Source organism: Falco peregrinus, chromosome 6, assembly GCF_023634155.1.
Source record: "Falco peregrinus isolate bFalPer1 chromosome 6, bFalPer1.pri, whole genome shotgun sequence".
Classification (NCBI taxonomy): domain Eukaryota; kingdom Metazoa; phylum Chordata; class Aves; order Falconiformes; family Falconidae; genus Falco; species Falco peregrinus.
In genome coordinates this window covers 35,964,204-35,976,541 of record NC_073726.1, presented here as the reverse complement: position 1 = coordinate 35,976,541, position 12,338 = coordinate 35,964,204, and the positions used below count along the sequence as shown (strand labels likewise).

General features: G+C 39.8%; 1 protein-coding gene across 3 annotated transcripts in view; it reads right to left on the bottom strand.

Moving 5' to 3' along the window:
• The window catches only part of PTPRR (protein tyrosine phosphatase receptor type R), a 148,022-nt gene that overhangs the window by 58,677 nt on the left and 77,007 nt on the right, over positions 1-12,338 (bottom strand). For all 3 annotated transcript variants that reach the window (XM_055809017.1, XM_055809016.1, XM_027793446.1), the window contains one exon: positions 5,507-5,617. In XM_055809017.1, the coding sequence (XP_055664992.1) occupies positions 5,507-5,617 (111 nt within the window). The remainder of the gene's footprint in view (positions 1-5,506; positions 5,618-12,338) is intronic.

Sequence of the window (12,338 nt, the reverse complement as noted above, 5' to 3'; positions counted from 1 at the left end):
TCTTTGACAGCTGTTTCCCCGCTAGCACTGCATTAAGATCTATCACTCCATAGCCTTCCAGAGAAGACTGGATGTATCTGATGAGTTTGTTTTTCCAAGGATTAGCCTTAGAGGTTTAGCTAGGAACTGGCCTAATGACATTAGCAATACACCCATTAAACAAGACTTAGCTACGTAATCCATCTGTTCATTCAGCAGAGTTCAGAATTAAATTGCATGGATAAGATAAGCTGCTCTTTGCCATTATTTTGCAGAAAAAACCATCCCTACTGTGAAGCAAGGCCACAGGTATCAGTAAAGATAAGACAGGGCCTTGAAATATTTTAACCTTCTTTTTCTCCAGTGACTGCTTTTGTCTCATTTGTTTCTGGTAACCCACAGATACACAGCTCTGACATTCATGGTCATGACAATGTTAACCATACCTTCTTGTCACTGATACACCTCAAAGTTTTGTCCCTTGGAGACCCAGGGAATTATGGTTTTGATTTCCAAAAACGTGGATGAGTATTATTTAATATCTTTTTTAATACTCTATTATTAGACACTAGGAAAAAAGATAGCTTGCCACCAGCAGAAATTGAAAAAAAAGCTAAAGGACCACATTTGATTTAAGAGTTAACATACTTTCCTCAGAAAGTGTGGTCAGGGCCGTTGTGTTTTTAATGAATGCCAGGTGAAAGTCAAACAAACAAGAATGGCCAAAAAGACAGTGATCAAGCCTATTACCAAGCTCTGCAGAGGGAACAACTTAGTTGTACTCATAGTTCAAATCTGTTTAAACACATCTGTCAGTATGGATGGAAACAGATACGAAGCTGCTAAATTAGGAAAACTGCCATTTTACCAATACCTCAGAATATTCATTGTGAGGCTAATCAAGAGGCATACAAGGACACACAAGGTGAGTCACTTGTAATTTTTCACGTATTAAGCCTAGGGTTCAAAGTCACAGTCCAAAAGGAAAATAACTCTTCTTTCTGCCTCCTTTTTGACTCAGCTTATATGGAAGAATTACAGGGTGCTGGCAGCGTGACATTCACCCTTTGTATCTCTGCTCAGATTTCTGCAAAGGAAAGCTGACATGTTGCACCCTAGCTGGGCCAGAACCTCCTACCTACCCATTCAAAATACCAGTGGAAACTGCTTTTATTCATCTTCAGAGATCGGAAGGAAATCCCAGCGAGATAACTATGTCTCCAGAATGAAGATGTTGGCAATGGTTATGTGCAGCAGTGATATGAAAATCTGCCTAGAGATATTTAGGGTACCCAGGACTGTATAGTAAAATGTCCCAGAAACAACAGATAATAAGAAAATTCACTCTAATTAAAAGCGTCCTCTCTAACAAGTACTTATTAACATGTGTGTGAGCCTACGTGTGTATCTCTGCATGAGCAGAGCTATTGTGCACATGTATACATGAGAAGAAAATCAGGTAACAAAATTTCCCTCAAAACCTGGGGAAGGGATGAATGAACAAAAATGTGACAGATGTGAGGCGTGTTATTTCAGGCATTACTGGGAGGCATTTGGATACCATGATTTGAACAGACTATAAAAAGTTCTGTAGAAGAATAATACCGGAATTCAGACAATCTAGGACTAGTTTACAGACAGAAGCCACCTAATTTTGAGTTGGCTTAAACACTCTTGCAGTACGATAAAAATACATGCTTTTAATTTTGATGTAAATCTTTATACTGCCAAAAGTTGAAGTTGAGAGACTCATATTTGTTAGCTGTATAAATTCTATAATCAAAGTGCTTTCAGCAGTTCTGTACCACTTGAGGAATCCTGAAACTTGCAAGGTTAAGAACAAGAGATAGGTCATGTGAAAATGTGATGTGGGAATGGATTTTTTCATTATTCAATGTTCTTCTTGTTAAACAAATTCTAAAATACAATCATGAAGGTAAAAAAATATTTATCATTTAAGTAACTATCTCCCTAAAACATCAAATAACTGTTCATAACTCATAAAACACTGGAGACAGTAATAAAAATATAGATCCTTACAATTTGTTGGCAAGGTAAAGTTCATGGAATCATAGATTCATAGAATAGTTTGGGTTGGAATGGACTTTTAAAGATCACCAAGTCCAAATTCCTTGCCATAAGCAGGGACATCTTTCACAAGTCAAGTTGCTCAAAGTTCATGGCTTTCATTATTTTAAATGAAAAAATCCTACTTTTTGATTATTTTTTTTATTGGGAAAAAGAAAAACATTTAGAAACCCCTCTCATTACAACTAACTACAAATATTTCATAATCTGAAGGTGATATTTCCAGACTACTAAACAGATACTTGTATGCACATAGTTTTTTGTAAAAAAAAAAAAAAAAGGATATGCAAACATACTGGTTTATTAAAACAGGAACAATTAGTAAGAAATCTGATAGCAAATAATTTAATCCACTGTCAAATACCGTGTTATTTAGTAAATGAAGTGATGGCTCAGTTATTTTTCCACCTATGTAAAATAAGAAATAAAGACACCTGTTTTACACATAGGAGTGCTAAAAATATTTATTCTTACTTAGCACTTTGCTTGGCTAACTTTATAAATGACGCACGACGTTCCCAGTGGATGTGAGCCCATGGTCAGCCCATGATGAGGATAGCAATGAGCTACACGTTGGCTTCCACATGTGATGAATTGCTCCTGAGATGCAAGAGGTTCCCATACCACAACAATGAGGACTAGCTCAGTAAATTAATAAAACAACCTCAGGGGTACAATTTACAAATCCAAATGTGCTACTGTATTACACTGTTTAGGAATACTCTGCACTGCAGGTTTTCACGTATATAGGTCAGATATTTGTTAAATTCCAGCCAAGCATTAAGAAGCCTAAAAAGTGTTAACACACAGTGCACTCTCAGCACAGGGAAGCATCATGATTTGTAAAAGCCAGTTAAGAGATAAGGCTGCATGCTTTTCAATTTCCGTAGAAATTACATGGTACAAAGCAGTAACACTGGCAATTCAGCTGCCGTAGACTGAACACTGTTGATCATCATAATCATCAAAGTACTTCCCACTCCATACTGCAAAGAACCCTCCCAAGTCATCTACAGATGCAGGCTACGCTTCTGGTTTTGGATCCTCTAAACTACAAATAACCACCTATGGACAAACAGGTGCCTACCCTGACACTTTAAAAAAGGGGCTGTATTTTGGTGGTCTTCTATGGTTGCTACAGCCAAAGCTACTTAGGATGAGACCTAATGCCTTATGCTAAAGCTGAATGGTCTGATAGACTGCAATGGCTGAATCTGAAATAACGAATTCCTATTTTTCGTAAATATGCCACTCTGACACATACAAAGTGGGATGAAAAACAATTGTGAGCTGTTTCTTAGCCTTACAGATTGCACATACTCGATGTATCAGCAGGTCCTGGCAAAATCTGAGACAATGTCCACTTACACAGTCTGAACAGTTGCACACATAAAGATACAGGTTGGATTTGGGAGGGGACGGAAAGGGGAATGCCTGCAGGAAAGACCACAGCATCATAGTAAATCCATCTGGAAGGGAGTTCGAGGACTCTACTATTATTTACCTCTGCCCTAACTCTAGATCAGCTACACCCAAACTATTCCTGACAGATGCTTGCTAAAACCTTAATGGGTGAAAACTCCTGAGCTTCCCCCAAGCAATGCACTCTGGGATCTAGTGACCCATGCGATAACAAAGTTCTTTCTAAGGAGTCAGCCAAATCACCCTTTCAAAATTTTTTCTTCTTTTCCAGTCTCCAGTGGAGAATGTATTATCTTCCTTACTACAGCCTTTGAAATCTTTTCATGTTTGAGAACTATCATGTTTCTCCTTGCTCTATCATAAATAAACAAAAATTATTTCATGTCTTCTGTATTTCTGATCAGTCTTGTATCTCCTCTCTACTACAACTGCCCAACATTTTTCACAAGTGTGGTATTTGACAGAGACCACAGAGAAAGAGTAGCAATAAGCAAATTATTACCAGAGCCAAGCTGAATGCAGATCTTGGAGATCTTATCCTCTTGTATACACCCCAGGGCAAGAAGTATATTTTTTCCAACAAGGTGATGTTACTCATTTACTTCAGTGTCTGCTCTGTGGTACTGCTGGAACCTTTCCTACAGAACTGTTGCTTTGCCATGTATTTCTTATGTTGTATTGATACACGCAATTAGAGCTCTTGTCCCTGCCAAGCAGCATTCTTGTTACTTCCCACCTTTTCTCCAGCACCTTACGAATATTTAAAGTTCTGATACTGTCCTCCACAATGCTTACAATTCTAAATACCATCTCTGCATTCCAAATAATTAATGAAAATATTGTGTAGTTCCAGAACAAGGACAAACAACATTTTCTATACCCTTCTAGTTAAATAGTCAGTAATGACCAAAATATCTGCTCCTCCAAAGTAAAGAATTTGAGTAAAAATTAGTACTTCTAGAATTACTCTCCTATTTTTGACTGAGATGGCATGGAGAAATGGAGATGACTAGGCAGTAGAAATTACATGAACCGACAGTGTTTGTGAAAAAATAAGTGCTTTTCAAATCTTTGGGAGATTTTAAAAGCTTAAACAAGATTTTGTTAAAAATGTCACCATTTATTAATACCTTAAGTTTAGACATTCTTTCCATCTTAAGGTTGCAAGCAGGAAATCCATCCAGTTTAAAGAAGATTAAATGTGTTTGAGAGCAAAATATCTCAAAAGACTCCAATATTATGTGTTCATAAATGTTAAGAATTGTCATGGAGTTTAGTAAACCCTTTCATTTATGCACTACAGAAGAAACATACAATTCAGAGAAGGAAAACATGTGAGATACAACATTGGAAAAAATCCAGAAATTATCCTATGAAAGTCAGTGGTGGTGTAGTGTTGTTCATCTTTCGTGCAAACCTTGCACATCTCATATTCAGTGTATTAGAAGTATGTCTAATGCCCAGAAATGTGGCCACTGAAATCAGACAACGTGAATGGCAAAGCTGTCCAAAATGTGATCACTCTTTCATGTACTTACTAATCATTTCAGTTTAAAATTTTAAAATGTTTATATTTGACACACGAATACTGACTGACATACACTCTTAACACTGTGCACTGACAATATTGTATCAATGTGGTGTTGTTTTGATTATCTAATAAAATTGAAATATAGGCAGCTAACAGAGCTTCAGGAATCCTGGGACCTTAGTAAGCAGGTTGAGATGCCATTACTCACATCACTACACAATTGCTCTGCTGATTTAAGAGTTCATTATTTATTTCTTCAGCTTCCTTCTAGTTACATTCTTCAATTGGACTCAAAATATATCAAGAAATTTGGTTCCTCAAACTTTGGCTTCACAGCATTATGAGACTGAACGACTCTTACTTTGTAGCTGAGTTTTCAGTAGCTTTGAGAAAACAACTGTCATGAAAAGATTGTGTGACTCTATCCTTCAGACTGAGAAAAGCATGGAGTAAAGAACAGCAAAAAAAGGTAAAAAGGAAACTTACCATTAAACAAGTTACTAGAATGACAAAGATGCTGAGAAATATGACAACCGCATAAAATCCTTCTTTGCTCCAGATTTTGTCTGCTTCACGCTGGCCTTGCAAAACATTTTTCTTTTTTAAACAATAAAACAGAAAGAGGAAAAGAAAAAAAGTTACACAGCAGCGTGCGCAGATTAAATAGCTCTTGTCAGGCATTAATCACCCAGTCCTCAGCTTTGTCACAGTTCACATTGCACAGTATATGGCACTCTGAACACTGCTATTTGCACACCCACCTCAGCCATGCACCCTGCCTGCACTCCGTGGGTCCGTGTGCCTGCGTGTGACCCAGGGGTCCTAATGCTACGTGAGATGATCTAAGACCTTCTCTGTGGCAGCTGAGATAATCCTTCACCAGGAGTCACGGGCTGGTTGAAGGTAAGCAAACAAGACCCGTGGTCTTTCTTGGAAACTACCTGGCTCATCAGGTAAAAGGGCAGTGCTCCCGTCCTGCCTCTTCCTCCCCAGTGCTTATCTCCGGCCCCAGCACCCACGCACCAGCATCGGGAATGTTGACACTTGACACAGGAGGAGCAAAGAGCAGGTTGATTTCCTGGTTTGCCTTTGTGAGCTGGGAAGCCCCGACACTGTCACCTTTAGATTACATGCACACATAAACGTGCATACGTAAAAAATTACCATTATGACGAAAGTAATCTCCTTATCTACCTATCTATAATTCTGAACGTTCTTAAAGTGATCTCATTATCTTTGGGTCCCTGCTGATAGTACATTTCTAAAACATCTGTGCACACCAAAATTTCCAGAACTCCTGAGGAACTCCTGGGGATTATGTGATAATAATTGTAAAATCATTTATTTGGGTCTTTGTTGCAGTGTGGGGACTTGGTTGGGCTATTAAATTACCAGAATTTCACTAAGTTTCCAAACAGAGATTTGTAGTAGAAACAGGGCACATGTATCCTTGGTCTAACTGCAATATATTATTCAGAATAAAGTATGTTGTCTTGTGTTTCCGTGACCACAGTTCAGTAGACATTGCTTTCCCAATTTTCAGCTATTTGTTTTCCTTTCTTAGTTGTGTATTTTCAGGACAGTTCTCAAGGCTGAGTAAAAATTAGTTTCTTAAATTCTGGTTTCCGCTGGTCTTGGCATTTCCCTTTCACTGAAATCCCCTATGGCTTTAATTAAACTTCTTGTTTAACTAGTGAGTTTTTCCTTCCCATCTCAAGGTGGCCTTTTTTCCCCTTTGGGAACATTGTGTAAGAGGACTGGGAGTTTCTATAGAGGAAAGAGTTACTCCGTTTAAAGCTGACTGGCTGCTCACTGGACCTGTGTAACTGCAGGGACCGTCTAGCACTTTACATGGGTACTTCATGCTCCAAAGTCTGCTTAAGTACCCATTAGCCTGCTCTTTTGAACAGTCAATATATCAAGCAAACTCCTTGTGTCCATCAGCCTCCCAAACACAGAAAGTCCTCATGAAGCTGAATTCATGTAGAAAGGCTTGCTGAGGAGGAGGAGGAGATCGTGGCCTGGGGAAGAGAGGACAAGTTGACTGTTTCAGAACAGAAAGCATAATAAAGAAGAGTTTTCTTTGGAAGTCATAACCATAGGGACCGGAATGGAAATCTTTCATCCTCTGCTGCTAAACTACAGAAACAAACCTTGTAGAGTGTGTGTGTGCGTCTGTGTCTGTGTCTGTCTGTGTCTGTGTCTCTGTGTGTGTTTGTTCACACAGTGTTTCATGATCTGGGCTTAAAAGTATTGCAGGTATTGACAGTTTAACAAGGTTTATAAGTGTCAGTCTGGTGTTTAGTGAGCAACTTAAAAATCAGGGCTTTCAAAGATAAGCTGGAAATCTTGCCAAACTTTTCTGCAAAAATTGTTCCTAGACATACTCCAACAGCACTGCCACTCTAGCAGGGTGCAGCTCTCCGTGCAATCTGCTACCTCAGCGCAGCAAGGTTATTCCACTGCGCTCACAGCACAGGAGTCTGGTCCCACTGCTGGCTCACAGCCCAAATCTGCAGCTGCTCCACACTCGGGATGCTCCTGTGGAGCTCCTTGGGAATCCCATGGCAAAAGGAGCAGCTGTAGCTCTGGCCCATTAGCTATAAACTGTTTGACCCTGGGTGGGTTACCTGATGGGTTTCCAGCATTCCAGATTTCTCAGGAGGAAACCTAGATAAAAAGCAGGAGCTGAAGGAGAACTGGCCATGCTGACCTTTTGTAAGGGAGTAAATGAAGTGGGTTTGTACCTCTTCACTTAAAGGACAAATACACTAAAAAGTAAATGAAGAACTAATGGGATTTTTTGACTCAGTGGGTGAAAGACTTAAATGAACTGTAATTCATTAGTGTCACAAAAGTCTTTAAATATTTTATAATAGACTTTGTATGCATAACTGAGTCTAAGAGAATTAATCTCTATGATGTCTATCTAATGGTATGTATATTCAGGATACATCTTTCCCTGATTTGTCTCTCTAAAAATTAAGTTCAAAGAGTATTAACAAATGCTGTAAAAAGAGTAAAAAATGTATGCCACAACTTAAACACATCTTGCACACCAATTTGAAACACTTTAGTAGTACCTTCACCTACCCAAGGAAATCTCTCCCCCAGATCTGACTGTAGGACAGCAGAACCATTGCTTAACCTGCTCCCCAGTGACAGAAGAGGCTGTGACCTCCAGTAACTGAGTCATCTCACACCCATGATAAGGAATTGCTTTCTGAAACATCAGTACTGCTCATTCAGAACTTTGTTCCTCAGTCTGGGAAAACTGATAAGAGGGACAGCAACTGCCACGCTCACTACAGATTGCTGATGCCCAAGAAACAATCTTGCAGGGTGGCCAGACGCTAGGGGAAAAGCAAAAAAGAGAGAGGGCTCCTGTTCATGACCACGGGCAACGAGCCTCCCACATGGAGGTGTGCTGTGTCTCAGCTGACTGATGTTACTCCACATTTCTCACACTCAGTCAGGAACATCTCCCTACCTGAGAATCCACCAAGAGTTTTGGATAGCTTTTGAGGAGTGGGAATGTACCCCTGCCATCAGAGGGCAGGAAGATAAACTCAAACTAAGCTGTGAAAAGCCACAGCTGATAAAGGCAGGGGAATGTCAGAGCAGGTGGGGTGGCAGGAGCGTTCCAGTAGTTCAGAAACTATCAGGTCCTAGAGCAAACCTGGCTACAAGGAGGCAGGCTCATTGTTATGTATAGCATCAAAAGCATCATAGCCCAGTGTTTGACTCCGTTCCTAAGGAGTCTCCACAATCAGGTGAATCATTCAGGCAGAATCAGCCAGGTTAATTTAAACAGTTTAAATTCAGCATAATTTGAGTTCGGAAGAATGTATTCTTAACAATCCCATGCTATCACTAACCTTACTGATGAGTGCCTGCACAGATATGTGCTTTGCTCTGAACTGGCCCAAACGGGTTTAGAAAATACTTTTTATAAACCTATTTTTTAATAAAAATGTCATTAAAAATCCACTCTGGCCTTTCTGGTCTTATTATGGAAAACTAGTGGACTATTTGTACAAATGAATAAAATGAGCAGCCAGCTTTTGATAATAACAAGAGAGACATTGACTTACAGTAGTCACTGTAAAGTGTGTGACTGAAAGATCCTGCCAAGGTATCAGGAGCTGCCAGGAATGGTAAGTCTTCACTGGAAATTAGGTGAATTTTCAAACTGGGTAAGTTAACCCCAGTTAGTTCTTTGGGCTGAAACCCTGATGAAAGCATGGCAAGCTGTAGTTCTGAGCTCAGAGGAAAGCTTACAGGGAGCTGGGGATGGAACTTATGATCAAAAAGGGTTCATCGAAGTTCACACTGAACTGCTTTGCTTCTTCTGCTAGCTTAACTATGTTAGCTAAAGTAGGTTAGGAAAATCTGCCAAGAAATCACTTCCACTCCCAGTGAAAACATGCAGGAATGTGCATGACCTCTCAGACTCCCAGGATGCTGGATAATACGCACTTCATGTGGCCCATGACAAAGCCTCCCCAAAGACTCTACCTTACAGACATGTGCGATAAAGCGTTGTGATTTCACCTCGAAGGCGGCAGGCCTGCAGGGCTCCAGTCCCCACCGGGCGCTCTGGGTGCACCCGCGCAGGCGTAAGGCCATGTCTGCCTTGCCTGACTGCAGCAGCACGTCCTTGTGTTCTGCTTTGTTCCCAGGTGCCTCTGTTGGTCTAGGCTGCTGTAATTTCTAAGCTGTTGGTTTTGATCACTTGTCCTTGCAATGACACAGGGTTTCTGCATGCTTTAAGTGCATGATTCCTTCCTTTGATTTCTTCTCTAAGAAGTTAATATCACACACTTCAAAGGCAACCAACAGAAGCCTTGTGCAAGGAGGCTGTAATGGTACATTTTGGAATGGCATAATTTTGGCATCAACTTTGGAAATCTCTCCTTCAGTGCCACATGTCCCAGCTGACAACATATCTCTCAAAAGACAGTTTTTGAGAGATGGTATCTTACTTACTGCATCAAAACCATCTCAAGCTTTCCTCTGCTCTACTAAGCTCTGAAATCCAGTAGTATTTTCTTTTTTTCTCTGAGCACAATTTAAAGACATGAGGAAGTCAGGATTCCCACACTGTAATGACTGCCTGAGTCATTGAACTGAGTCCCACCAAGCACCAGCTAGGCTGGTTGTTCTGGGGAAGTCTGCTCCCGGCCCTGAGACATGCCATGGAGCAGAACACAATCCTAAATCCCATTTCAGACAAAGCTTTAGACCATAATAAACCAGCAAATGCTACAATTGCAGGAGGCCTTTGGAAGAGAAAGGACATATGGAAGATATTGCCCTGAATCCCTGACATGACAACACCACCAACAAATTAAATTTTCACTTTCCCGTAGGTGCATATCCTGTTCCACACTAGGCAGCAAAGTGGCTCCTGCAGCAAAGGCATATAGGAAATCTGCTCTTTCAGCTACTGCAGAATAAGAAACCAGGATATGAATTCTGAGACAGACAATTTAATTGAAAATAGACCAATCAGTGACTAATGCATCAGCAGTTTTGAACTGGCAAGTTATTACCAGGATAAATGGAAATATAGTTCCAGCCACCTACATCCACTGAGACTTCTGCTGTTCATGGTATTGCATGGGCTGAGACTTTGAGCAAAGATCTTGGGTTTTCCTACATAATCTTGGTAAAGTTTCTTAGGACAGGGTATTTCCCCCCACCATTAACCCTCTACAGCTGGAGGTCTAATTTAAGATAAGCCTTGTTAAAAAGAGTCAACCAAGCAATCTCAGGAGAGGTATCTCAGAGATGGAATGAACCACCTGCTGAACGTATCTCTCTGGTTACTGTAGAGAGAGCCTGTAGACTTTCAAGCCTTAGGGCAGCTCATACTGAAATAGGCAGCTGAAAAACGAGACAAATTCCAGCCCTAACACCCCTGTGTCAGCCACTAAAAGGTGCGATTAATGCTTCTTGACTGCACAGATACACTGACAGTACACACACAATACTGGTTGTGAAGCATTCAGACTTAATGGCGGAAGAGTGTACAATTTATAGCTCATCATTTAATTAGGATTGATAGCTCAGGAATATGCACACACAAGGGGTGAAGTATTATGTCAAAGCTATTTAAAGCTTTGTATAACTGTATCTGCCTTAAACTGCCTGTTTTTATTTTCTTTGCTGTTACTTTGGCATGATTTGTTCTTAGAACAAGTTGACAAAAGAGTAAGCAACTGACTAGTAGCTGAGTAAAGATTATATGTTGTTGTCTTTTAGCTGCTGTTTTCTGTGAAGTCTTACATATGTAAACAATTTATTAAGATTAAAAAAAAAAAGCCTATTAATGTAAAGTTCCATGATCTTTTCAGGATCAGGTCCTCAGCTGTAAATGCTGCTAACAACTAAAATATTAAAATAATCTCTTGCTCCTCCAACAGTATGAAAGGAGTTAGTCTGCGCAACTTTCATTCTAATCTTTTCTAAATTACTCCATCTGCTTGTCTACATTTTTTCCAGAGAGAAAATTCAAGTATCTGAGCACTTGAAATTATTGAAATGTATCTAACTCGAGATCTTGAGTTCAGTGCTGTGGTTTTTTCCAGCATTTCTTCATAGCTTGATGACGTTTCTCCATTCATCTATTATTCATATATGTTCTTGTCCCATGTCTGCCTGAAGCATTATTTGTAACTGGAGTACTTGCAACAGATAATTGCATCCATCACAGCCGTCAGACTCATATGCTTCAGTAACAAAGGAAATTCTGACCTAAAGGAAGCTTAGCTCAGGTCACTGATGGGCGATATAAAGACCTGATCTGATGTTTGGACAGCACTGCTTGAAGTGTTCTGTATTAGAACAGCTAAAAACTGAGAATTCTTTCATTTTCATAGTGGCAGGCTGCTGCAGTAGAGCAGGTAAAATTGCATTAAACTGGCCTTGATTTTATATTTCATTTTTTGTACCAAAGACGTCTTCCAGATTCTTGAACAGAGTTAGAATACTTAAAATAAGCGAAGCATTTCTAATCGGTAGAAATACAGATGAACATAACACCCAGTATTAACTCAGCAATGGCTCCAACATAGGTTTGGATGTAAACAATACAGGAACTCTTTACCATAGGAGTGAGGAAACACAGCTCATCAGAACCTCTCCTTTTTTTTCCTGCATTTTTGGATATAAACATCTCTTCCGTGAAAATGGGAGATTCAAAGGAAAATGCTGATTCTTGATAACATTTTTGAGGTTATTCAGACCTCACACTGGATTCTGAGGGTCTTTACATGCAGGTAAGGTTCTTCTAAGAAACTAAATAACATGCAAA